This window comes from Vipera berus, assembly GCF_964194415.1.
Source record: "Vipera berus genome assembly, chromosome: 3".
Taxonomy (NCBI): domain Eukaryota; kingdom Metazoa; phylum Chordata; class Lepidosauria; order Squamata; family Viperidae; genus Vipera; species Vipera berus.
Genome location: NC_138204.1, coordinates 179,829,343 through 179,856,349, shown reverse-complemented (window position 1 = coordinate 179,856,349; position 27,007 = coordinate 179,829,343). Strand labels below are relative to the sequence as shown.

Here is a 27,007-nt window from a genome sequence, read left to right as displayed (position 1 = left end):
AGTAAAGCTATTGACCTTGATGATACATTTAATATGTACAGGTAGTCTGCAACCTATTATTGGGACCAGAATTTCTGTTGCTGAACAAGAGAATTTAAGTGAGTTGCACCTGTTTTTGTTATCTTTTGGCCCCACTGAAGTTAAGGGAATCATGCAGTAGTCAGACATTAAGCTAATTTCATTTCTTCCATTGACTTTGCTGAAGGTTGGTCAGAAAGTTGCAAATGATGGTTGCATAGCCTCAGGACACTGCAACTGTTATAAAATGCCAGCTGGTAGTTGCCAATGCCCAAATTTTGACATGATCGTGGGGATGCTGCAATGGTTGTAAGTGAAGACTGGTTATAAGCCACTTTTTTCACTACTATTTTAACTTCAAACAGTTGCTAAACAAACGGTTGTAACCTGAGGACTACCTGTACAAGTCATAATGGCAAAAAGCTGTGTTATGTTTTTAGAAGAGAGGTGGGTGAAACAGGTATAGAAACATCTTTAAAAACCTGTTTGGGAATTCTTAACTGTGACTGTAAATCATAAATGTTTACATAATTTTTGAAACCCTTCATTAGTTTTAAAACTTGCTATGGTGATTAGAATTACGTTGGAATGTTGCAAGTTTTAAAACTAATGAAGGGTTTCAAAAATTATGTAAACATTTATGATTTACAGTCACAGTTAAGAATTCCCAAACAGGTTTTTAAAGATGTTTCTATACCTGTTTCACCCACCACTCTTCTAAAAACATAACACAGCTTGATGCCACTGTGCAGCTGTTTTTATATAAATATAGCTATTATGCTTTCAAGCAGTACTATTTACATTGATGCACAAGTAAAGTTTTCAAATAATTTTTAAGAAGTAGCATAGAAAATATTCAGGTGATTATGATTCCTAGGCTTTTATTATATAGTACTAATAAGTAACATGTAAACACAGCCATGAGAGCATACAAACTGAAACCATGAATAAACGTTTTATTTCCCAAAGTATTTTGAACTGAAAAATAGCAGACTATTATATTTAGAATTGGGAACAAACAAAATCTGAGAAACTGAATATATGCTTGCTAAAACAAGAATAATGTTTATTTAGCTAGTGAATCACTTCGAGGAATAAATTTTCACTTCCATGATAACAATCTTTTCAGGCTTGCAAACACCCAGAAATAGGAATTGAAGATTTTAAGTGTTGTTATAAAGGTCATAAAAAGTCTGATTTAGACTGAGGTACGTGTACTCAAAATTAAGATTGAGTGTAGCAAACAAACAGTTCCTCAGACAAACACACTTCTTCTGGTATACATGTTACAGGGGGGGGGAGAAATGTGCATTAACTGGTGCGGCCCACCAAGCTGCATATATTAATATTCTCTACACCAAACAGTTTGAAACAAGGGAAATGACATTCTAATATAATTTCATGTTATAATTCATTTGGCTAAACTGTAGCTCAAAGTTGCTTTGCCATATTAAAAGTTTACTACAATAATTTTCACATGAACATTTAGACTTGAATTTTACTCCAGGACTAAATATGGCATGATTTTGCTTTAAATTCTGCTGAATAGCTAAAAAAAAAACCCTGACAATTAAAAAACTACATCAAAGAAAAATAAATTGAAGCAATGTGAATCTCACATCATTGAACCACTTATGATGGTTAATTGTTAGTATTTAACAAATTCAAAGAGTTAATGAATCCTTGCATTCGTTCCATCTCCTGTGCCTTAGCTAGGATGCATAATTACAAAAGACAGCAGATACTGGTAAAAGCTTCAGGACAGAAAGTGCTTGACGAAGTTACAGTTCTCAAGTGTGTTTGGTGAGAGAGTATAAGGGCAGATGCACTGATGAGAACCATTACAAGAAGAGTCAATTTTGTGTTAAAGTGTTCAAAGATGTCACCTTAAGCAGGAACAAAGCTTTAATAACGTCTTCTTAGACATATTAGGCATTTCCAGAGTCTACATCATTAGTGTTGTAATTCTAGCAGGATCGTCTCCATATAGTTATTGTTTGTTTCTATTCCTCTCCTGCAGGACAGAAAAAAAGGAAAGCTATTAAAGCACTGTCATAAAATACTTAAGTTCTATGCAGTGGAGCACACCACCAACTCTTCAATTATAAGTGATTCATAAAAACAAACTGTAAGCTTTATCAAAATATGAAAGCAATTACTTTGGTAAAGAAAAAAGCATTTCTCAACCCTATGAAGTTTGAACTCATGTTAGTTGTTTAGAAAATTCCATACAATAGTTTAAGAAAAATAAACATACCATAAACCACACTTCCATTTTATATCACTTTAATTTTCTGTATAGGCTTAAGACCATGAGAGTATTCTTTATTGTGTTATCATCAAATTAGGGCCATGAGTCATAGGATGAATAGAATATTTATTGCTATTCTCTTTCAACTTAAACAGAAAGTCAGAATACTGGGCAAAACCCTTTGCTATAACCATTAACTTTTTTAATCTAAATCCGTAAAATAACAAAATTATCTTAACTATATTGAAAACATGTTAACAGTCTAATTCTTTTTGGGTGAAGGGGTCTTTTAAATGCAGACATTATTTTTTTCATACAACACAACAGCTCAATCAATCCAATATAGGTTGCACGTTTTGACCAAGGGTACTTCTCTTCATAATACTGCACATGTTAAGAGTCCACTCTAAAGTAGACTCTGTCCTTGATCAGGTCATGTGGGAGTTACTGCGGCTGAGTCCAGTTTGGTTATCTGAGGCAAGTTTGAGTCCTTGGGCCTGAGGAAATGGACGCAGTCCTCGGGAGTTATTATGCAGCACTTCTGTGTTAGTTCCATGTCTCTCCTGGCTGGTTAAAACCTCCAGGGAAGGGATATGTGGCTGGGGTCTGGCAATAGTTGATTTCTCTCTGAGGGAGGTGGGTAGTTCTGCTGTCTGAAGGGGCCATTGCTAAACCCAACTGCAGCAAGATTATTGTATACACAAAGATGGAAAGATCTGGCAATACCTACAGTTGAGGAGTGGTAGGCAAAGATGATAAAAACTTGTTGAGATGGCCAAATTGACCTGCCTGATTAGAGAAAAGATAATACCTATATTTATTGCAGATTGAAAATCCCTTCTGGAATTTTGTGTCAAAAAGGAAAAAAAATCTATGTTTTTGACCATTAGAATAAATTATAGAAAGAAGAGATGCACGATGTAAGTTTAGAAAAGAGGTAAATCTACAATTGTACTTATAACTGCTTTAAAGAAAATAGAAAACCACTATTTATATCTTTTTTTACTTTTCTATTTTTTTCTTTCTTTTTGCATGTTAGCTTTCTTTTATTTCTTTGTTTTTCTTACTCTATTTTAGTTTGTATTAATTTTTACTCAATAAAGTATTAAAAGATAGGGTGTATTACTAAACCCCATCATTCTGAATAATTTTTGTCCACTTTTCATATTTCCCTTTCCCTCTACAAGGAAGGTTGTAGAGAAAGTGGTTGGTTGTGTTGGTAATTCAGAGGAGATAGAAGATGCTAGTTCTCTTCCTTCCTCCAGGGTCAGTCTCAGCTGGTATTGGTAGGAGGGAAGAGATCCAGTGGTGGTGGCACCTCCTTTGTGGAGCAACTTAGGGATCGGATACCATCTCTTCTCTCGATTAACATCTATGAAACTGGATGAGGTCATCTGACAGTTTGGGGTGAGCTTTATATCTCTACCCAAGGATGCCTAAGTAATGCCATGGAGGTTCTGTTTCAGGGCCTGGAGGATGTGGTGATCTGGATGGACACAACAGGCTTCAGCTCAACTCCAGCAAGACTCAGTGGCTCTGATATTTTGGATCTCCTAGTTTGTGGGTCCTTCCATTGTTGGTTCTGTCCCAACTGGGGGTTCCCCTGGACTCACAGTTCCTTCTTGAAGAGTAGGAGACAGCCATGGTTTAAGAGGGCCTCTGCACAGCTTAGGGATCATTATTAGTTGCACACATTCATGCACTAGAGGGGTGACTGCCCATGGTCACTCAATGTTCTTTTGACCTCCAGACTGGACTACTTCGATGTTACCCTGTCCATGAAGAATATTTGTAAGATTTAACTGATGCAAAATGCAGTATCACAAGGAAGTTACTGGTGTCAGTTACTTGGCACATATGACAAGTGTCATGTGTGACAAGTGGCATTCTGTAAACCAGGGCTTTTCAACCAGTGGTACGGCACCTGGCAGGTGGTACACGGCCATCCTAGAAAAGTGGTAGCGGGGGAGGGAAATGACAGCACCGCACAAGCCTGAGCGAGAGATGGCTGGAGCTGCAGGGCTGTCAGGGCTCAGCGGAAGCGCCAGGATCAGCACTTCTTCAGGGCTGTCAGGGCTCAGTGGAAGCACCAGGATCAGCGCCAGGCTCCAGCTGGAGCTCAGTGCTAATCCTGGCGCTTCTGCTGAGCCCAGAAGCGCCGATCAGCTGGAATGTTGCAGCATCTTGTGATTTACATTCAGATGCTTGGCAACTAATTCATGTTTATGACAGTGTCCCAGGGTCATGTGACCAAAACCTGCTACAACCACCCAGCAGATGGGGGAATAAAAACCAAACACCCCCCACCCCACCCCCGCTGCCAATCCGCAACGGAAATCCTCACAACAATGAAAACCTCGGACAGGAGGAAGAGCGCCGCAGGGCAGGCAGGCAGGTGTCTTGCTCGGGTGTGGCTTGGGAGGCACTTTTTTCAGTGCCATTGTAACTTTAAACAGTCATTAAGCAAACTGTTGTAAGTTGAGGACTACCTGTACTTCATCACTTTTTTCCTTTTTGGATCATCAGGTTTTTGACACCTTGCTAGGCGACTGGCGGTACTCGGATGTTGCCATATCCTAAAAGTGGTACAATGGGTGAAAAGGTTGAAAAGTCCTGCTGTAAACAGCATCAGCTTCCAATGTGCTTCAGCAATTCCTGCAATTAAAGGTTCTGCTTATCACTTTTAAAGCTCTTTGTGCCCCAATTGTTTCTACTGGTTCTGTCTAAAGGGTATGCTCAAGATATTGTCACCTAGGTGGGGCCCAGAAAGAAAACTTTTTCTGTTGTAGTACTTGCCCTTTGGGGCATCATTCCCTTTGAGATTACTGTCCCTGTTGCCTTTTTGCAAGGCCTTGAAATATTGGATTTGTGCCTGAGCCTGGGCTTCTGGGCATGGGTTAGAGCCTTAATGATGATAAATTAAATCATACCTGATTGCTATGTGTGAATAGTTTGTTTTTTTGTTTGTTTTATTGTAAGCTGTTTAGAATTATGTAAAATGAGATGGGTAATTATATAAATTGACTAAACAAATAAATAAATAAAACCCCATTCCCAAATAAAGCTTTTCAGCAAGTTAGAGGGGACCAGGATCCATTCTGTTGTAAATAGAATTAGTCTATTAGATACAATGCCAAATTTTTCATTTGCAAAGTTGATGGGAAAACTTCCAGAGACAAGCTTTAGGATTTCCTCTGTGATAAAGTCTTGAAGTTTTTCTAATAGAGTAGTAGGTTTCCTATAGATACTGAATATCATACAACATAATTCATAATTATGTACCACTGATATAACATCAATGTGTTTTTGAGGAGGAAAAAACCCTTCAATAGTAAATTCTACCATAATACATGCTGCAAAAATACAACAGGGAAACAATATTCTACCTACCCTGTGAACATCTAATTCTATATTCTGCTTAAATATACAGTCCGTTATATGAAACATGGTTACAGGATGTCAAATAAAAATCAGTATTTTCATACAGACGTTCACATAGTGCAATCTGTTGTGCATTTATAATTTCAGTAGATTAGCCTAACTCACGGGTTGGCAACCCGCGGCTCCGGAGCCGCATGCGGCTCTTTAAGCCATCTGCTGCGGCTCCCTGTCCTCCTCTGCCATTCTGGAAAAAAAGTGGGAGTAAAAAAGTCCCATTGAGAGAATGGGGTGGCGGAGGTTTGGGGAGCTGCGTGCGCAGCTCTCCAAACCTCCACCGCCCTGTTTGCAGAACTGCTGCCTTCGTCCATGTTTGACGAAGGCAGCAGCTCTCCAAATGGGGCGGTGGAGGTTTGGAGAGCGGCGGGTTGGAGAGCTGCACGCGCAGCTCTCCAAACCTCCACTGCCCTGTTTGGAGAGCTGCTGCCTTCGTCCATGTTTGACAAGGCAGCAGCTCTCCAAACGGGCGGCGACGGTTTGGAGAGCTGCGTGCGCAGCTCCACCGCCACCTCTGCAAGCCTCCACCGAGAGAATGGGGCGGTGGAGCACTCCGCCGAGAGAATGGGGCGGTGGAGGCTTGCCGCCCATTCTCTCGGCAGACTTCTTTCGGGGGATCCAGCTTCTGCCGCGCCGCACCAAGAGAATGGGGCGGTGGAGGCTTGCCGCCCATTCTCTCGGCGGTGACTTCTTTTGGGGGATCCAGCCTCTGCCGTGCCAAGAACAGCAAGCCGCCCCATTCTCTTGGCGGAGCGCTCCACTGCCCCATTCTCAGCGGCTTGCCACCCCAAAAGAAGTCTCCACCAAGACAAGAGAACGGGGCGGCAAGCCGCCAAGAGAATGGGGCGGTGGAGCGCTCCGCCAAGAGAACAGGGCGGCTTGTTGTTCTCTCGGTGCGGCGCGGCAGAAGCTGGATCCCCCGAAAGAAGTCTCTGCCGAGAGAATGGGCGGCAAGCTTCCACCGCTCCATTCTCTCGTTTTGGCAGACTTTTTTCAGGGGATCCAGCCTCTGCCACCCCCTTCTCTCAGCTGCCTGGGCAGCTGAGAGAAAGGGGCGGCAGAGGCTGGATCCCCCGAAAGAAGTCTCCGCTGAGAGAATGGGCAGCAAATCTCCACCGCCCCATTCTCTCAGCGGAGCACTCCACCGCCCCATTCTCTCGGCGGCTTGCCACCCCATTCTCTCGTCTCGGCAGAGCCCAGCTGAGAGAAGTGGGCGACAGAGGCTGGATCCCCCAAAAGAAGTCTCTGCCGAGAGAATGGGCAGCAAGCTTCCACCGCTCCATTCTCTCGTTTTGGCAGAGACTTTTTTCAGGGGATCCAGCCTCTGCCACCCCCTTCTCTCAGCTGCCTGGGCAGCTGAGAGAAAGGGGCGGCAGAGGCTGGATCCCCCGAAAGAAGTCTCCGCTGAGAGAATGGGTGGCAAATCTCCACCGCCCCATTCTCTCAGCGGAGCACTCCACCGCCCCATTCTCTCGGCGGCTTGCCACCCCATTCTCTCGTCTCGGCAGAGCCCAGCTGAGAGAAGTGGGCGACAGAGGCTGGATCCCCCAAAAGAAGTCACCACCGAGAGAATGGGCAGCAAGCCTCCACCGCCCCATTCTCTCGGTGGAGCGCTCCACCGCCGCATTCTCTAGGCAGCTTGCCACCCCGTTCTCTCGTCTCAGCAGAGACTTCTTTCGGGGAATCCAGCCTCCGCCACCCCATTCTCTTGGCAGAGACTTGCAGAGCTGCTACCTTCGGCTGCTTTTCTTTCAGGGCATCCAGCTGTTGAGAGAAGGGGGCGGCAGAGACTGGATCCCCCGAAAGAAAAGTAGCCGAAAGCAAGCTGAAACAGAGAGGAGACTGCAAGAAGGGCGAGATCAGCGCAGGCTGAGAAACGCTGATCTCGTGTTCCTGGCAATCTCCCTCAATTTCCACTTGTGAAGTTTGGGGCTGGCCTTACAGAGTTGCCAGAGCTCCCGGGAGGACGCATACACCCGCTGATCAGCCTCTTGTTTTGCGCATGCATGCGCATGCACACTATTTTTTGCGGCTCCCAGTTTTTTCTTTTGTGAGGGAACCGGTTCCGAGTGGCTCTTTCACTGTTTCACCTTGCTGACCCCTGGCCTAACTTTATGTGTTGCTAATTGCATAATTTACTCATATTGAACATAAAACATAGTCAATACATGATTTTTAGTAAAAATTGCCTACGTTGCAACTGTTAACTAAGTATTTTATTAAGCATTTTTCAATCATGAATAAGGGTTTCTTTCAATTATGTATATAGGACACAGTTAATTTTTTTACTCAGCAACATATAGATACCAAATATTATATTTTCTTATACAGCAATTTAAAACCTTAAAGATATATATTTTAATAGATTTGATATTCAAAAAGTGGCTTTCTACAAAAAAGCTTCTCATTCCAAAGACCATTTGTGAGCCAGAAAAACAATGGGAAAAAGCAAGTTCCATCTCAAGCACATATTCAGAAAAAAACTATTTTACAAGCTTTCTTTTCAAGACCTGTTTTATTTCTGAGCCCTGAATTCTTATTTTCATTAAGCATCAAAATTATTCAGAGCACTTATCTGCAAACTGAAATACCTCTTAGTTGGAAGGCAAAACAACCACAGATCCTCCTTCCCCTCTAGCCTCCCAAAATCTGGAAATGCAGTGATCATCTATGAAAATAAGGTACATGGAGAAGGAATCCACAAAAATAATCAATGATCTACCCCTTATCTACGAGAAATTTCCTCTACCAGTACAAGGACACCTTTAATTCAATATGGCTCCCGACCTTCGCTCCTTCCAACGCGACCTAAAAACATATCTGTTTGAGCAATCCGGTCTGGTCTGACGGGTTCTGTTTTAATTATTGTTTTAAGATAACTATCTTCTGCATTTGGGCAAAATTAGGGTTTAATTTGTTTTCAATATCTGTATTTGTGCATTCTGTTATTTATGTCACTGTTCACCGCCCTGAGTCCTTAGGGAGAAGGGCGGTATACAAATCAAATAAATAAATAAATATGTCAAATCTGGATTCAGTCTTTTTTTAATCACAGCACAGCATTTAGCACAACCAACTGCACAAAGTTCTGCTTCTGCTACCAATAAATCAGACTGGTCAGGTTTTAAGAAACAAATATATGATGACATGATTGGTTTGGTCTTCAATAATTAAATATTTGTCTTAATAAATATAACACAGTATATTCCACCTAATGCATATGGAAAGCATCTAAAGAAAAATAACAATTTAATTAGATTTTAGTTCAAGCTTTTATTAAGCTGTTCTAAAAAACTGGGAAAGAATAAAACATTTCATATTGTTAATTCATTTAGGATATTAGTAAGAATCCCAATTTAACAGTGTTTGGCTTTTATAATGGTGATCTGCAATCACCAGCATCCATGAGGAGGCATAAAAAGGCGTAATAGCAGTTGCAGCAGGATGATTGAAGCCCCTCTCCCTTTATCATGCATGCAATGCTGTCACAGATACAAAAGAGGCAGAGCATTGATCATACTGCTACTATGGTAGTATCATCTTGCCTTTCTTAACCTCCCTCACTTCCCCTGTGAATGCTAGTCTTCTCTAAAATAACTCCAGTTAATAACCATCAGTTTGTGAATAGCTTCTATCAATCCTTTTCACTGACAAATACAATTGCAAGGCAATATAGTTTATTCAGAATTTCCACTTGCTGTGATTATTTTAGTAGCTTATCTACATCTTTAAATACAGCACAATTATCCCCATACCTCATCTCTTTATTAAAAAAAATCAAAATATTTCATTTAACGTTCTTTACTAAAAGTCCAGTAAGGACAACATATATTCATATTCTCTCTCTCTCTTTCCTCTCCCTCTCTCTTTCTTCCACCCCTCTCTCCCCCCCAAACATCTTCTGCTCACCTGGCCAGCTGGCCTCACGCTGTTCTCCAACAAGCTGACACACATTCTTATTGGGCTGGCTCTCTCCTGCCCTTGGTCTGGCAGTCCTCTTTCCCCACTAAGTAAGTAAAACTCTCTCTCTGCTTCGACATAGCAAGGACAGGGAGCCTGCCCAATAAGCTTGTCAGCTTGTCAGAGAACAGTGTGAGGCCAGCTGGCCAGGTGAGCAGAAGATCGGAGAGAGAGAGAGAGAGAAGGGAAGTGCAAGTGCCTCTCTCTGTCTGTCTCTCTCTGCGAACGGCGGAGGAGGACTGGGAGCCACAGTAGAAGGCTGAAAGAGCCACATGGGCTCCAGAGCCGCAGGTTGCCGACCCGTGGACTAGGCTATTCAAAACACCCATTTCCAAGACTCCGTCAGGTGACAATCTCATAGGGATGGGACCTGGAGGGAATATATTTCATCTGGTTTGTAAGACAGATGAATATAAGAAAAAGCAGTACCTCAGGTAACCAGATCTGTAGCCATATAGGGCCTGAAAGGTGAAAATTAGCATCTTGAATTACAGGTAGTCCTCTCTTAATGAATGGTTATTCAGTTGCTATTCAAAATTGTGTCAGCACTGAACAGAATTAAGAATTGTGTCTGAAGTCACAACCATTGAGACATCCGTGCAATCAAGTGATCAAAATTTAGTTGTTTGGCAGTGAGCCTCCTCTTATAACCATGGGGACACTGCAATTCCCCTGCCACTTGCCTACCTCCTCATCTAAGCCACCCTAGACAGCAGCAATTGTCAGCAGTCTAGGTCTCGACTTTAGCCTTAGCATTGCCACTATCACTCAAAAAGGCCACTTTACACCCTAACCCAAGGGCATTCAAGTCTTGGGGAAAGGTGTGATGCCCCTGCAGCCCAACATTTCCCTGAATCTGCCTCTTACCTTCACGTGGTATTCTTTCTGTAACAGGTCCTCGTAGCCTACCCATGACAGCTCCACCTCACAGGAAGACTTTATTCTTAAAGAGGCTTCAGAACATGCTCTTACATGGCTTCTGAAGTCTCCAAAAACTGCAATCAAGCATACCCGTTGTATTATTTTCAGAGGCTCCAGAGCTACACAAGACCATGGCCGTTTTCCATTTTAAGGCAGGGGTCCCCAACCTGTGGGCTGAGGCCCGGTAGTGGGCCATGACCTCCTGGCCACCGGGCCCCGGGACAGGCTGGTCAGTGTGCACACGTGTGCGTGCACACCCACTCACTCACGTTAGCACCATGGCGCACGAAAATGGGCTGCTGCCACGCTGCGGGGTATGAAAACGGGACACCACCATGGGATGCTGTTGTGCCATGAGACATTGCCACGCTGTGCACGCAAAAATGAGTAACACTGTGACGTGCAAGAACGAGGCAGGACTAGTGAGTATGCATGTAAAATGCTTCCCCCTCCCTTTCCCTCCGGTCCACCAACTGAGAAAGGCAACTTTCAGAGGAACTAGAAGCCACATGATGACATGCCCCGTTCTCACATAGCTTCTGCAGCCACTGAAAACTGCACAACAACTGGGCGTGTTCCAAATACTGTAGAGACCTCACAAGTATGTAGTGTGTTGCCACATGGCCGCTGGACCAAATTCTGGTCTCACACCAGGAACCAACAGGCAACCAATATAGTTCCTGATACAGATGTTATCCAAGTATACCAGTGTATACCATCACTGCTGGACCACCATATTCTGTATTAACTGTTGCCTCTGAATGCTCTACAACAGTAGTCCATTTAGAGTTGTCACAATAATTTAGGAGAAACTGATTAGGGCATAAGTGCCTATAAGTAGGGCTTCTCAGTTTAGGAATGGTTGCAATCGGTACAGAATATTTAAAAGTCCTGTTAGTCACCATTGCTACTTGCTCTTCAAGCAAGAATTGTGAAGCTAAGAGAACTCCAAAGTTCAAGGAGGACGTACAGGATTGCACTCTCTCTAAAAGCCATCACCAGCAAGCATATCCAATGCAATGCGAGATAGGTAAAATGAGGACCCAGATTGTTGGGGGCAATAAGCTGACTTTGTAATAATGCCGCTTGGGGGGAGGTGAAAGCCCTAATAAGCAGGCATATACATAGAATGAAGGCTTTCTTGCTAAGGTTGTTGAGAGTGTGGTGGAGCATCAGCTCCCTTCTGTCCTGGAGGAAACTGACTATCTGGACCCGTACCAATCGGGTTTCAGGCCCGGGCACAGCACAGAGACGGCATTGATCGCCCTGGTGAATGATCTCTGGAGGGCTTGGGACAGAGGTTATTCCTCTGTCCTAGTCCTATTAGACCTCTCAGCGGCTTTAAATACCATCGACCATGGTATCCTGCTGCAGCGTCTTGGGGGATTGGGAGGCACGGTTCTTCAGTGGTTCTCCTCCTACCTCCTGGGACGTTCGCAGTCGGTGTTGGCAGGGGGACAGAGATCGACCTCGAAGCCTCTCGTTTGTGGAGTTCCTCAGGGGTCGGTCCTTTCACCTCTCCTGTTTAACATCTATATGAAGCCTCTGGGTGACATCATTCGTGGCTTTGGAGTTGGGTATCATCAGTATGCGGATGATACCCAGCTTTTCATTTCGACCCCAAACCACCCCAGTGATGCCCTCGACGTGATGTCCCGTTGCCTGGAGGCGGTCCGGGTCTGGATGGGGAGGAACAGGCTTCGGCTCAACCCTGACAAGACGGAGTGGCTGTACGTGCCAGCATCTCAGGAAACTCAGATCATTCCATCTCTCACTATGGGGGGTGAGTTATTACCCCCCATAGATAGGGCTCGCAACTTGGGAGTTCTCCTAGATTCACAACTTTCTTTAGAAGATCATATATTAACTGTGACTAGGGTGGCCTTCGCCCAGTTGCGCCTGGTGCGCCAGTTACGGCCCTATCTAGACCGTGATGCCTTGCGTACAGTCACTTATGCGCTCGTGACCTCTCGGTTAGACTACTGCAACGCTCTCTACATGGGGCTGCCCTTGAGGACCACTCGGAGGCTCCAACTGGTGCAGAATGCAGCCGCGCGAGTTGTGTTGGGGGGGTCTCCCGATACTCCCATATTACACCTCTGCTCTGTGAGCTGCATTGGCTTCCGGTTGCCTTCCGGGTGAGATTCAAGGTACTGGTTATGACCTAGAAAGCCCTACATGGCATGGGTCCGGAGTACCTTAGGGAGCACCTGCGGCCAGCATCAACTTCCCTCTGCCCAGTGCGCTCCCACAGAGAGGGCCTCCTTAGGGTGCCGCCGTTCGGAGAATGCCGTCTGGTGACCCCCAGGGGGAGGGCGTTCTCTGTGGGTGCGCCTGACCTGTGGAACCGTTTACCGGTTGAGCTCCGGATGGCTCCCGACCTTCGCTCCTTCCGACGCGACCTAAAAACCTATTTGTTTGAACAAGCCGGCCTGGTCTGATGGGTTTTGTTTCAATTATTATTTTAATGTAATTTATTTTCTGCATTTGGGCACTAGGGTTTAATTTGTTTTTAATTTCTGTATTTTGGGTATTTTGGTATTTATGTCCCTGTTCACCGCCCTGAATCCTTTGGGAGAAGGGCGGTATACAAATCAAATAAAATAAATAAATAAATATTGCTAAGCACATTGATTTGTGCTTTAAATTGTAAGCCGCCCTGAGTCTTCGGAGAAGGGCGGGATATAAATGGGATTAAAATAAAATAAAATAAAATAAATTTACTTACTAAATCACAAACTGAACCCCGACTATAAAGGTAAAGGTAAAGGTTCCCCCGCACATGCGTGCTAGTCGTTTCCAACTCTAGGGGGCGGTGCTCATCTCCGTTTCAAAGCCGAAGAGCCAGCGCTTGTCCGAGGACATCTCCGTGGTCATGTGGCCGGCATGACTAGACGCCAAAGGCGCACGGAACGCTGTTACCTTCCCACCGGAGTGGTCCCTATTTTTCTACTTGCATTTTTACGTGCTTTCGAACTGCTAGGTTGGCAGAAGCTGGGACGAGTAACAGGCGCTCACTCTGTTACGCAGCACTCGGGATTCGACCCGCCAAACTGCCAACCTTCTGATCGACAAGCTCAGCGTCCTAACCCACTGAACCCCGACTACCAAGATATAAATAATCTACTTTCTCTAGGAGAAATTGTAAGATCACCGTGTTTTTTTCTAGGGCAAACAGGTATAGAGTTGGACTGAGCCAAGATTTCCTGAACAGGAAGTATGCTTCAACCATCTCCAGAAACTACTGATCACTGCCAGATCCATCCTGGAAGACCCAGGAAGTCTTAGACACCAGCAGAAGGGTTCTAACTGAAAAGTGATGGAAACACTGCAGAGGATCCACTTTCTCAGACACATAAACTCAAAATTATCCCAGATCATTTCACAAGACTTCAATCACCTATACTGCCAGTATGCACCAGAAATCTAGCTTCTCTCAAATCGGAGCAATTTTGTCTACAAAAGCTGCAAGAATTTTTTAATAACCTTTCAAATGCTCTTGGCTTACTGTCAAATAAATGAATGACAGAAGTTCAGTCTTTTGAAAAACAAAAAAATGAACTGTTTTTGTCTGCACAAAGACAAGGTGTTTTGATAATAAGCCTTGTGTTTGAAGCAACATCCTTACTTGCAAGATAATCCAAGGAAGAACAAGTTAAATTCAGATGGCTAAGAGGCTTTAGATCCAAATCAGAAGAAAGGCTTTTTTATATTTGCTTTATTTATTTTATTTTTATTTTTTTATTTGCTTTATCCAATTTGATTCCTTTAGCCTTCTCAGAACAATCCAAGAATGGAAAACACAAGACAGAGAACAGTTTTCTAACAAACACTGCCTCCAACAGGTGTACGATTTCACCAGAACTTTGTTTCTTTCCAACTGAAAAACTAAATCAAGATTTTGTGCAATTCAAGACGTTTAAGGGATGAAAATGGGCGCCTTAAGCTTCTCAAAACTATTGTTTCCTTACTTCTTGCTGAATTCTGCTAGTGCGAACTCAGACTCCATTAATTACTTTAGCTGACCTGTAGATTGTCCATTCCTGGTCTGCAATGAATTTGGATACAATGCTTTTGAGGGAGATGCAAAGGCAATAGTTCAAAAACTATTTTATTGATTTTGTTGATAAATTTTTATTTTGTATTATTTTTTAATCAGCAAGAGTGCTGGTAAAGGAATGATTTCTTTTTTGTACACCCCAGTGTCTATTACAACTTAAATACTTTACATGAACACACAGAACCTCAATACTACAACTAAAAGAAAATTAAAGGACAATCATAATTACTATTAAAAATTTGGCCTTGCAGTTTAATTAATACAAATCTAAAATAAAATTAGTATATTTAAAATTTAACGCATAGTAACAAAACGTTACCCAAAATATTTGATAGCTACCACCTAAATCTGTTAAAATGGTATTAAATATCAATTTCTATTAGTTAAGATCAGAAGCAACTCCATTTTTAATAATCAAGCTTCCAATCCAGGAAAATGTAGTATGATCTCTTACCCTACGCATGGCTTCCTCCTCCTCTTGACGCTTTTCATAATGTGCAAAGTCATCAAAGATTGAGGTGGTATGCTTGAAAGTAGCAATTATTTTAAGCACTTGCTTGGCTTTTTCTAGGGGTACTTCTTGAGTGTCCCTTGAATTGGTAACCGGTTTGTTGTCATTATTTTCCAAGCGAATGTGCCGCAGCTGGTTGTTCGGAACGTCTTTAACAAAGATCCATTTAACATCAAACTTGCCCTTCCATTTATCCTGAGACCAGACTCCAGCATACGCATTGTAGTCCACCACCGACTTCATCTCAGCCACTCCACAGAAGTGTCCACTGCCATTCACACTGAAAAGTAAATAGAGTGGGCCTTTTCCATTCAGTGAACGATACGCAGCATCCAAGCGCTTATTACCATGTTCAGTACTACACCAGATAGAATATTTAATGGAACGATGTATATCATCCTCTGAATAACTTTTTATTATAAACACACGACCGTTCTTCAAGTTCCAGTCAAAGTCTTTGGGATTATAGTTGTTTATGGCCTTTAATTTCTCCAAAACTGGGTGTACTTCCATACCAGATGGTGAAGAGCTAACTGGTATAACACCTACACCATAGTTTTCATTGCCAGCTCCATTGCTCTGATTGAAGCCTACACCTCTATTGCGAGGAGCCACCCAGCGATTTTGCAGCTGTTGCTGTTGCTGCTGCAGCTGATGAGGCTGAGCCTGAGGTCCTTGAGGCTGTTGTGACTGTGGCGGCGGCTGTTGCTGCTGCTGAGGCAGCTGGCTTTGCACCATAGGAGGTGGCTGAATTAAAGGCTGAGGCTGTTGAATTATAGTCTGAGGAGGCAGTATTGGTTGGGTTGGAGGAGCTTTTACCACCGACCCTTTTTCATCCCAAGTGCCAATATTCATATTGTGTTTTATAGGTGGTGGCGGTACTGCAGGGCCCCCAATTCCCACATTACCTTTAGGTTTAAGTTTTGGCTGAGGCTTAGCAGGCTTTCTTGCAATGGCAGCCCATGAGGTTGGTTTAGGTGCTGAACTGCTGACTGCAGGCACATTATTCGCTGCAATGCTTGTCATACCTGTACTGGTTAGAGCTGATCCAACTGTTTTTGTTACAGCAACTGTCATTTCACCACCAATTTTCAATCCAGTCATACCTTGCTCAATGCTGCTAATTCCAGGTACCTTGCTCAAAGTATCATTGCCAAATCCAGCCTGTCCATCAGCTATAGCTCTACCGAGAGAGCTGGGTGGGTAGCCATAGCTGCTGCTATAAGCAGAGCTTTGGGTTGATTGCCCCTGAGATCCACTTGTCCCCCATGTAGAGAAATCTGCATTCCCAGGAAAAAAATTAAATCCATGCTGACCAAGAAACGGAGGAGTATTCCCTAAAGCCCCAGGTTGACTGAATACACCATCAGGGATATAGTGGTGTTCACCATTGCTCATCTGTCCATAAGTTGTCAAGTATGGCATTGGAGGATCTCCAGCTGTGGACCATGCTGCTTCACCCAAAGAGTATGGAAAACCAATGGAGGGAGCATAATAACTAGGCATGTATGGGTCTGACATTGGTGGATAGCTATTACTCTGCAGATGAAGAAAAATAATAATCAAACTTTAATGCTACATTTATAATGTTTATCTCTTACAAATCTAAATTTAAGAATATTTAATACTGTTGATATCCCAAAACTTAAATATAGAAAAATATTTTCACATTAAAAGAACTGGATAAAAGCCCTAAAAGCCAAATAAATAATAGTTTAAAACTGCTCCATAGTGGTACAATTTTAATTACACTGGTATGGCTTTCTAAAGAAAGTACTTGCACATCTTCTGGCACGGATGAACCTCCAATCATCTAAGAATATTCCAGATGCCATTTTATTTTATTCCTTATAATTGGGCTCCTGCCTTGTACCTGTGGTTTTCTTCATCATAAATCAGGCTGTACAAGAGGTTTTTTAATCAAATATGAACTTCAGTATCTTCAGTGTGTTAGAATTTACTGTGTCTCCTGTCAAGATGCTACTAAGTTCACTATGGAAAGACACCAATAAGAAATCAAGCTTTTCAACACATTTGTTCCTTACTCCTGAGGAGGAACAAAATTTGAGACTCCAGAAACATACATTACTAAGTGAAATGCATAGGCAGGGTAGGACTTTTTGCAAGCTTAATTGACCCACAAACTTCCGAATTTATATATCTTGTTCTGTTCATTCAACCTAAATACTTTTTATTGTACAATGGCACAAAAAATAAAACAGGCACAATAGTTTATTTTACCTGTTTTATTTTCAATATTTATAAGCTTATAAGGAAAACAAGGATAATATTTGTGTTAAGCAAAGACTTTTTTGAACCCTTATATTGCAGGGATTTCCATAAACTAAAAATTTGCTTAAAACAACATTACCTAAAGTATAAATAATTAATCATCTCACCAACACACAGCTAGCTAGCTAGCTTAGAATGGAGAGCAGAGAGCAATTTCAGGCCTAGAATATTCTTGTTTGATTGGTAATGATATGTAAAGCCATTTTATTGCACCAGACAAACATGTTGAAAAACCATCATACTAAATTTATTTATCTTGGTTTCCAGTGCAAATATCACATTCAAATCAACTACTCCCTATATAGAAATACACATACAAACATTAAAACTCAACATTGTATTTTAACATTTCAACATTTTCCAACTTCTTAACGATGACAAACATTAAGCCAAAATTTAATCACAGGCAACAAGTCATGTACAGTTCCCAACAATGTCTGAAATGCTTTTATACCAAACCCTTGTCAGACATCAGCATTGCTGCACAAGATTCCAGGTATGATTTCCAGCAACTTTTAAAAATGGAGGAGGGGAGAGGAAGTTTGTCCAATAGATCTCTACAATACTGAAAAATAGCTTTACAACTGAATATAGCAGCATTTCTGTGGCCTCGTATCACCAGTAGGGTTCTTTGCAACCAGTGGCTGTTTATCACCATTGCAGCAATTATGTGATCACCATTTGTGTGCTTTATAGCTGGCTTTTTACAACCAGTCAAGAGAGAAGCTGGCAGTAAAATCGCAAGACATGGTCACGTGATGTCTCAATGATTGACCATATCACTTAGCAATGAATCCCATACGTAAGGACTACCAGTATTACTGCTACCATGCAGTAAGGACTGAATAGGTGGGGCAGAAAAAGTAATGACAGAAAGCTTGGCTGCAACTGAAAGAATACCCACACATCTATTGGCAGATGAAAATTCTAATTCTGTTTGTCAGAATTATTTAAATTTCCTATGTGTATTAAATATTTAAACTGACACTTGTTTAATGTCAAAAGTCAAATATTTATGATTGTATATATATACTGCTTGCTATGATGCTCAATTAGCAATAAGCAATCAAACTACACCCCAAGCTGGAAGCTACAGAAGGCAATGGAGACAATCATAGCAATGGTGTGTCATGTCAGTCACAATTATCTAGGTAGTTGCAAGGCCACTCAGTTGCAAAACTGGGTGGTCGATACATCCAGAGGATAATGCCACCAAATTCTCTACCGTACCCATGTATTTTTGCTCCTACTCTGCCTTAGGCAAATCTGGATAAAAAAAACTTCATTAACTTCTGCCATACTGAAGCATCCAGAATCTCAGTGGAAGCAAATTAATAATTTTTCAGAGAGAAAAAGCCTTAAGTAAATTTTTTGCCACTGTCTGAGAGAAAAAAAATCTATATCAGACAAACTTCTAAGACAATAGGGTTGAGCTACAATAACTAAACAGAGATACATATGCAAATCCTGGTTCATTATCTTTAACTTCACCTATGGCACCATTGTAAATAGCCACCATTGTAGAGCAAGAAGAAAATAACGGAAACACCCCATGAGATTAATTAAGACTAGCTAGACAGCTCTAGTTAATAATTCAGGCAAGGTTTAACCAAGGATTCAAACTTTCCCATTGTTTTTATTTTTCATTTTAAAAAATCCAATTTACCGTATATACTTGAGTATAAGCCGACTCGAGTATAAGCCGAGACCCCCAATTTCACCCCCAAAAACTGGAAAAAGTTATTGACTCGAGTATAAGCCGATCCGTCGTTCTGCAAGCCTCCGCCGCCGGCGGAGGCTGGATCCGCGCTCTGCAAGCCTCTGCCGCCAGCAGAGGCTCGATCCGCCATTTTGCAAGCCTGAATACACAGGAATACCCTGTGTGGCCGCGGCTCTCGGGGAAGCCCTGGCTGTCCGCTTCCTCGCTCCACGCTGCCATTCGGGGCCCGCGCGTTCCCCGGGCAAATCGCGGCGCCCAGCAGGCGAGGAAACACGCCCTTCCCTCAGGAGACGCGAAGCAAGTGACCGCCCGGAGCTTACCGAGGACTTGCGCGCGGCCGAGGCTTCGGTGCTTCCAGGATCGCGCGCACCTCTCCCAAGCCGCCGCCGTCCGGAGACCTGCCGAAGTTTGGGGAGGTTTGGGGAGGTGCGCGCGCACCTCCCCAAACCTCCCCAAACTTCGGCAGGTCTCCGGACGGCGGTGGCTTGGGAGAGGTGCGCGCGATCCCGGAAGCACCAAAGCCTCGGCCGCGCACAAGTCCTCGGTAAGTTTTTTTGTTGACTGGAGTATAAGCCGAAGTGGAATTTTTCAGCCCAAAAAGTGGGCTGAAAAATTCGGCTTATACTCAAGTATATACGGTAACTATGCTCTTTGAAAATAGAATGTATAACTTTAAAAATGCATCTTCTGTTTAGATATTAAATGAATGAAAATAACCACAAGAAATGTATATTATCTAAGTTGTTTCCCATCCATATTCACTGCAAGGTGAATATCCTTGGTATTTAAAAGCTAAGCAAAAGAATTTAAAGAAAAATAAAGTTTTGGAACAGTGACACGTTCCAAAGGCAGCAATGTTTTATAAGGAAATGGGATATGAAATCTTTGAAAGGTTGTTTTTATTGTTATTATATAATGAAAGTAATCTATTTTATTACTTATTACAAAGTACCAAGAATATGTAATAGTTTTGCAAATACTTGCCTGATTTGTCTGGCTACTCAGATATGGCTCAAAATCATCATCATTTACTGCATCCTTTTGATGAATTGAACCGTTTTGCACTGAAACTGAAATGCAACTAAAATTAGAAATAACATAAAACAGTTGTGCACGACTCTGAACATAATGGAAATCATAACATTTTAAGTTAAATCAGAATAGGCAACATGCATATATCATGGAATCCTTAAATCAAAAAGCAGCAAAAGGGTTAGCACTCTTTATTTATAGGATCATCCAGAAAAGAGACAAAAATGGAAAATATTACTTAAATAGAAGGTGAAGAGTGAGCTTTACACTTTCTACGGCCACAGATTAGAATATAAAGCAAGAAAAAAAAGGTAATCCTGAAGTATTATTTGCAAGAAGGCCCTAATGAAAACAAACTAATTTGGAGAAGTATGTGCATCAGAACAAAAGAACTTTAATGGATTCATACAGAACTGATCTGGTCTTTAACAAAACACTGTTTAGTGTTACATAGCACCTTAGATGTATACTAAGTTATCTAATAACCTTGAATCATGAGAACAATTTTTCCCTTAAGTTCATGAGAGAATAAGTTCATGACTGAAACAGATGAATGATTTACTAAAAGCGACCAATTTAATTTTTCTATACTGAAATAGATTGAATAACAGCAAAAAGTCCAGCTTTGCAGTTAAAATTCTCTTTCTAATAGTGACACCCCAACATATATCTATAATAACTTTATTTCAAAAATGAAATCTGCAAATGTTTGTATTAAAAGTTCTACTTGCTTTTATACATAAACTCAGACTCAATCCCACAATCACTATGTAAACGTAGTAAAAATTCCTGACTGAAATTCAGTGATACAATATTGACTTAGATGGACAAATGGCTGGATCTCCTATATATTACTTCAAATGTAGTTTTTTAACCAGATATCAGGTATATGACAAAAACTAAATGTTTTAAAAAGCCAATACCAATGAATTTCAACCAACAAAAACTGTAATATAAAATATGGCTTTAATAATCTGCTTGTTTATTGTTCCATGGCTGTCTGTTCTCTACAAAGACATCACAATGCATAAGCAAGAATTTCAAAACAGATATACAGTATAGTCTCAAGATTTCCAAGTGTTCTACTTGGTTTCTACTTCTATTATCAAGCAGCAATGAATTTTTAAGAAGTGTGATTACAGTTGATGCACCCTATACAGCAATGTGCCAAATCCTTATATAAAAGTTTTACAATCTTAAAATTAAGGGGGGAAAATAAATGTTTTCAAAACATACGTGTTTATACTCTGCATTCCTGATAACCAGAATGGATATTAATGTTTACAATTTAACTTGCCAATGAAACAACTTACAAATATATAACTCTAACCACTCAAGTGAGCATCTAGTTCACAGATTAGGTACTGCATCCCCATATTACAATGATTGTGTTAACAGATTTACCGTATACTCTGCTCTAATATTCTATTGAAAGCAATCCAACATCCCTCACTTTTTTTATAAGGTTGGTGGTCTGTAATAAAGTTACTCATCTATTTAATATACCTCAATATTATGTATTCTCTTCTGTCACAAATAGGCAATTCTGGAGAAAACAAAAATGTGCCTAAAATATGGGTTGAAAAATATGTATCAATACAGATATCAAGAGAATATCTGTAGCTCAGGGTTCAACTGCGAAGTCCTTAATGCTCTCTAACCTTGGTTGTTTGCAGATGTTTCATTACCTGACTAGGAAACACCATCAGTGCCAGTACCTAATGCACTGATGGTATTACCTAATTGGGCAATGAAACATCTGCAAGCAAACAACCAAGCTCATACAGCACTAAAGACTCCACAATAAGCTGTATTGCAGTCCTACATGAAAGTCAAGAATCAGATTATCATTTTATTGGTTTCTTTAAAATTCTATTTGTGGCATACTTTCAATTTTATCTTGTTTTCTTCATTAGACTTTCTTTCTTGAATTCTTTCTACACACATTTTTGTAAACCACAGTCTAAAGGCTTTTTCTCTGCTCAAAACATAGAATATTTTAACATGATTTACATCCCTTTGCACAACTCCTGTACTGAGGGGAAAAAAAGAAATGGGCTTGTTAAAAACCACAAGCCAAAAATATAAGTCATATAATATCGCAAGTGCAAGTACTAATTTTAAAATTAATAATATTCAAAACAAGTACATACCAAAATTGGTATTCATTCTAATAGAATATCTGACAGAGTAAGCAAAAGAAAAAGATGTAAATGTGCGATACAATTTTTAGAAAAAGGCAAAATTCTCTACCAAGTATTTCAGAGAAAGACAACAGCAGTTTATCCTGTGATTCACCTTACAGGAAATCAATTATGCCATAGAACAGAAACATATGCTACTAGCTCATAAGAACTAAAACATATTTTTAAAATATATCAAATAAAAGACAGTTACGTATCAGAACAAATTTTAAACAAAAGATATTACAAGTCTGATTTTCTTCCTAACTGAAATTTAGCTGTTAAAAATCTAAACCACAATTATTCAATAATATTCAGTAATAAAAATGAAGTGTGTGTGTGTGTATATATATACACACACACACACACAAACACATATATATACATGTCTTCACACACATACACACATAATATAATTATACTTATGTATAATTATTGATCTGAGTAAGCCTTACTTCTAAATAAAGAACACCAAATATATAAAACTTCAAGAATTTAAAGGTGTGGCACCCTGTTCCACTATCATCATGAAGTTCAGTCATAGTACTTAAAAGAATTACAAATACAAATAGTGTATCCCTTAGTTCTTGATATTTCTTTCCATAATATGTGTGTGTGTGTGTGTGTGTATACATATATATATATACATACATACATACATATATATATATATATATATATATATATATATATATATATATATATATATATATATATATATATATATATATATATAATTTTGTTTGCTCCTTGGTTTATTAATATGTAATCAACCAGTTACAATAATTGAGGTGGCTTATAAACTGAATAAACATTAAATGATTAGCTTTACTTCTATGAATACTTTATTTTAAAAATTAAAACAATATGTTCCGTGCAATACAATATCAGAATAAGACATTTTAGGATTTTATTGAGGATTCTAATGTAAGCAATCTGATATTGATTCTATATATTTTTATCAATTATTAAATGTAATAATTATATAAAGTATAATGAACCTAGTAACTCATTTCATTATAGTTAGGTCTTTTACTTGTAAATGGGCTGTACACATATGTTCAGAGCCATAATAGTAATAAACTGTCATGATCTTGTCATTAACCATGACTGATTAAAACTAATCACTAATTTATATTATAAACTGTGTATTTTAATTTCAGTTCAATTACCAGTGTCTGAAAAAATACACAGCTTTGCTTTCAATTCATTGCCTCAATTCCTGTAGTTTAATGCATATCCAAAACATTCCCTAAGATACTATCAGCATATGTATCTTTTACATACATAAATAAATCTTTCAACTGTCTAATGTTTCATAACACTTTTAGGCATCACATCTTCCTTACTATTTGATGTTATTTACTTTGACAAAGTTTTTTTACAGTTTTGTGATCTTTTTTAGTTACGTAAATCCTCTGGGAAATAATTTTTAAAACAAGAAGTGTGGACTATAGGGCATTTATAGAAATTATTTTTCTGTACTTCTCAGATATGGAAATGTTTAAACAATACATCTATATACCCTTTTGCTGAGAAATAAGCCAAACTGAGATGACTGAGTGTATTCCAGAAAAAAGGTATCACAATCATTTTCTCATTTCTCATCATTCTCATCATTCAAATTTGAAAGTGTTTCATTGTGATGGATGCTATCAATTTTAAAATAGCTCTAAAGAATATTGGCAAACAAAGAACTGTGAGAAACATCACAGATAACAAATTCCAACAGATTTACCATTTCAATGATGTGACCACTATATCACACAGTTTTGATTAACATAGCACTCTGTGAATATAGTCTTAAATGTTGATGCAAGGTTTTTCTAGCCTTGTACAGCTTTCTTTTTACCCACACAAGGCCAAATCTATGCACAGGCTTTAGTAACTGGAATTTAGGGATAAAAGTGACAGTGGTCATCCACAAACAAAAAGTACAAAAAATGGCTTACTTAAGAAACTATAAGAAAGCAAATTGGCAACTGTACCAAATCACCAGAGAAGTCTTTAAAATGCTATTTTTTTAAAAAAAAATGGAAGTTTTTAACTGTGTTAGCTTAAAAAATAGATTCAAATATCTTTCCCATTCTCTTTTCTCCCTGAAATTACAAAAGCTGCCTGCAATTAGTGCAGGTTCGAGTCCCACCAGGCTCAAGGTTGACTCAGCCTTCCATCCTTCCGAGGTAGGTAAAATGAGGACCCAGATTGTTGGGGGCAATTAAGCTGACTTTGTAATAATGCTGCTTGGGGGTGTGTGTGAAAGCCCTAATAAGCAGGCATATACATAGAATGAAGGCTACTGCTAAGCTTGTAAGCCGCCCTGAGTCTTCGGAGAAGGGCGGGATATAAATGTAATAAAAATAAAATAAAAATAAAAATATCTTGATTATGTGAAATGCATGAAGAGATGCTGGAGAAAAATTATCCAAACCAAGCAAAAATCCAGCCTATGTATCCAGGCTATGTTTCCCACTTCTTTTGAAATTTAAAAACTCTACCTCAAATCCAAAAGCTTTCCTCCTAAGCTTTCAAGGAATGGAATGAAACAGGAATGATTTTTTTATGAACTTCCTTAAATTAATTCATCTTAGCATGTAAGATAAACTTTTAGATTCTAAGATGAACTGCAAAAACATGTTATTATAGCAAACCTAATTAAAGTTGAATGGTACTTGAGACACTTAATATCTGAACTGGAAAATCAATAAGCAAAATAAAATAATAAAAGAACCACATCATTTGAATAGTTAGTCCTATTTGTTCTGATGGCAGAAATAAAGAAAATGGCAAAAAATTCAGATAATTCAAGTTTATTAGATATGCAAACACAATTGCAGAATTTCATTGGTGTAGCCTAATGAATTATTTACTATGATCAATAAAATTTGTCAAATGAATATCCTCACTCAATCCCTACAGTCTTTTTTCACATTAATGAAATAATTACACTCTACTTAACTGGGATTGGAAGAACAGAAAAATCAACTTACCTTTATTTCCCTGTCCTTTAGGTCTCTGTTAGCAATGAAATAAAATAAGAACAGATGAATTAATTACATATAAATCAGTAATCTTATTTTAAAAATAGTAAATATTAAGACCTAAGCATCTAATGAATTCTAAATGAGTTAGTATCTCAAATATCACAAGGATACATAACAATAGTTATATTTAAAACATAAAAGAAAAAAATATATTATTAGCACCAAAAGCAATAAGACATAAAAGTACTAGAACTTTTTACTTAAGTGCTAGCTTTATCATTAAAACAGAACTAAATATTAGCATTCCACTGTGATAACATGATTATAAACATATTATTCCTGTTCTTCCCCTTTATCCCATTACTTAATGACTTTAGAACTGTAATAATTTTCTTATATTGTTGAAGCATAAAATCAATGAACAAAAATCTATACTTGTCTAACTTTGGTTAATACTAAAGTATTTTTCAAAAGTGAAAATTCAAATCTGATTGTTAAATTATATTGACTCTGATGTGCCTGATTTTGGTGTTTATTAAATTTACTACTCACTACAGGCCTCCACTATCAATTATCTTTTTAAAAGGTAATGTGTACACAGAGGGAGAGAGAAGTTCAGTAGATGGTTGCAAAGATCACAATGGGAAAAACAGCCCAAGAATATAAAGAGAAGGTGGTGGAAAAATGCACACAATGAAAACAGCAAAAACTAGGAAAGGAAAAAATAAGCAAACAAGAAACAATGTATAAAAACATAGCACTGCATACTACTAAAGCCATCTGCAAAAAAAAAATATCACCTTAAGGCGACAAAAGAGCAAGAAAAATAAATATGGGGGGGGGAGCAGGAGAGAAGAAAAGAAGCGTGGTAACAAAAGGCCAGCAGAAAATACTGAGTAATGGAGAACAAACGGCAACGACTATTGCGACTTCCTCAGAGCCACGTCCAACTAGTCAGGGAGGGCAGAATATTTAGCCAGAGGCCATCCCGAAGAAGGAAAATGCCGGAGCTCGTAGATTTTAGGAGACTTTTGCCTCCCGTGAACACAAGCAATGGAATCGTTGAGCCTCAGCAGGAAGGCCCCAGGCCGAGCGGCCTCCAGGCCTGCAGAAGGGGCGGTCCTGGGAGCAGGGGAGGAGTCCCACGGTCTCGGATGTAGCGGGCTCGGATCCCCGCTATGACCAACGGAAGGAAGGCGGGACGAGGAATCCTCCACTCGGGAACCACAAAGCCGCGAGAAGGCGGTACCTGGTCGACGCTGGTGGCTGACATTCTTCACGGGGAGCCGCAATCCCCCTCACCCCGCTCCGCTTGGGCCTCCTCCTTCTCTCCCTCAGGTCGTCGTTGTCGCTGTTTCCGCCTCCTCTACTCTCCCCTCCGCCGCTGGCTGATTGTCTCCGCTGCCCGGACCCTCCTGTCCTGGTCAGAGCCTCCCAAAGCCACCCGCCGGACGCAGCACGACTTCCCACCTCTACTCCTGGCTCCGGGCTTTCCCACAATGGCGGACGCGCTCCGGCTCCTACTTCCGCTCCGCGGCACCCTGACCTTCCGCTCTTCCCCCTCCGCTGACGACGTCGCCGCTGACCTTTCCCTTTCCCTTTCCTTTTCCGCTTCAAGTCACGTGGGGGGAAAACCAGTA

General features: G+C 40.3%; 1 protein-coding gene across 4 annotated transcripts; it reads right to left on the bottom strand.

The window, feature by feature from the left end:
• Positions 1-957: 957 nt before the first annotated feature.
• Positions 958-26,958, bottom strand: YTHDF3 (YTH N6-methyladenosine RNA binding protein F3). 4 transcript variants are annotated; one of them, XM_081324051.1, is made up of 6 exons: positions 26,838-26,958; positions 25,374-25,398; positions 20,153-20,238; positions 15,100-16,695; positions 4,759-4,845; positions 958-2,032 (listed from the first exon to the last, which is right to left on the bottom strand). In XM_081324051.1, the coding sequence occupies exons 4-5, from the start codon at positions 16,675-16,677 to the stop codon at positions 4,792-4,794; spliced, it is 1,632 nt and encodes a 543-aa protein (XP_081180177.1). In that variant the 5' UTR covers positions 16,678-16,695; positions 20,153-20,238; positions 25,374-25,398; positions 26,838-26,958; the 3' UTR covers positions 958-2,032; positions 4,759-4,791. The 4 variants fall into 4 exon arrangements, with proteins under 4 accessions (XP_081180177.1, XP_081180174.1, XP_081180175.1 ...); XM_081324048.1 differs by having other exon boundaries at positions 26,617-26,891; XM_081324049.1 differs by lacking the exon at positions 4,759-4,845 and having other exon boundaries at positions 26,617-26,887.
• Positions 26,959-27,007: the final 49 nt, after the last annotated feature.

Excerpts from the sequence above, each read along its gene's own strand:
- YTHDF3 (XM_081324048.1), bottom strand. The coding sequence starts at position 26,640 with ATGTCAGCCACCAGCGTCGACCAG. Across the intron at positions 25,399-26,616 it reads CAGCCACCAGCGTCGACCAG|AGACCTAAAGGACAGGGAAA; the intron begins GTACCGCCTTCT and ends CATTGCTAACAG. Across the intron at positions 16,696-20,152 it reads TGAGTAGCCAGACAAATCAG|AGTAATAGCTATCCACCAAT; the intron begins GCAAGTATTTGC and ends CTTCATCTGCAG.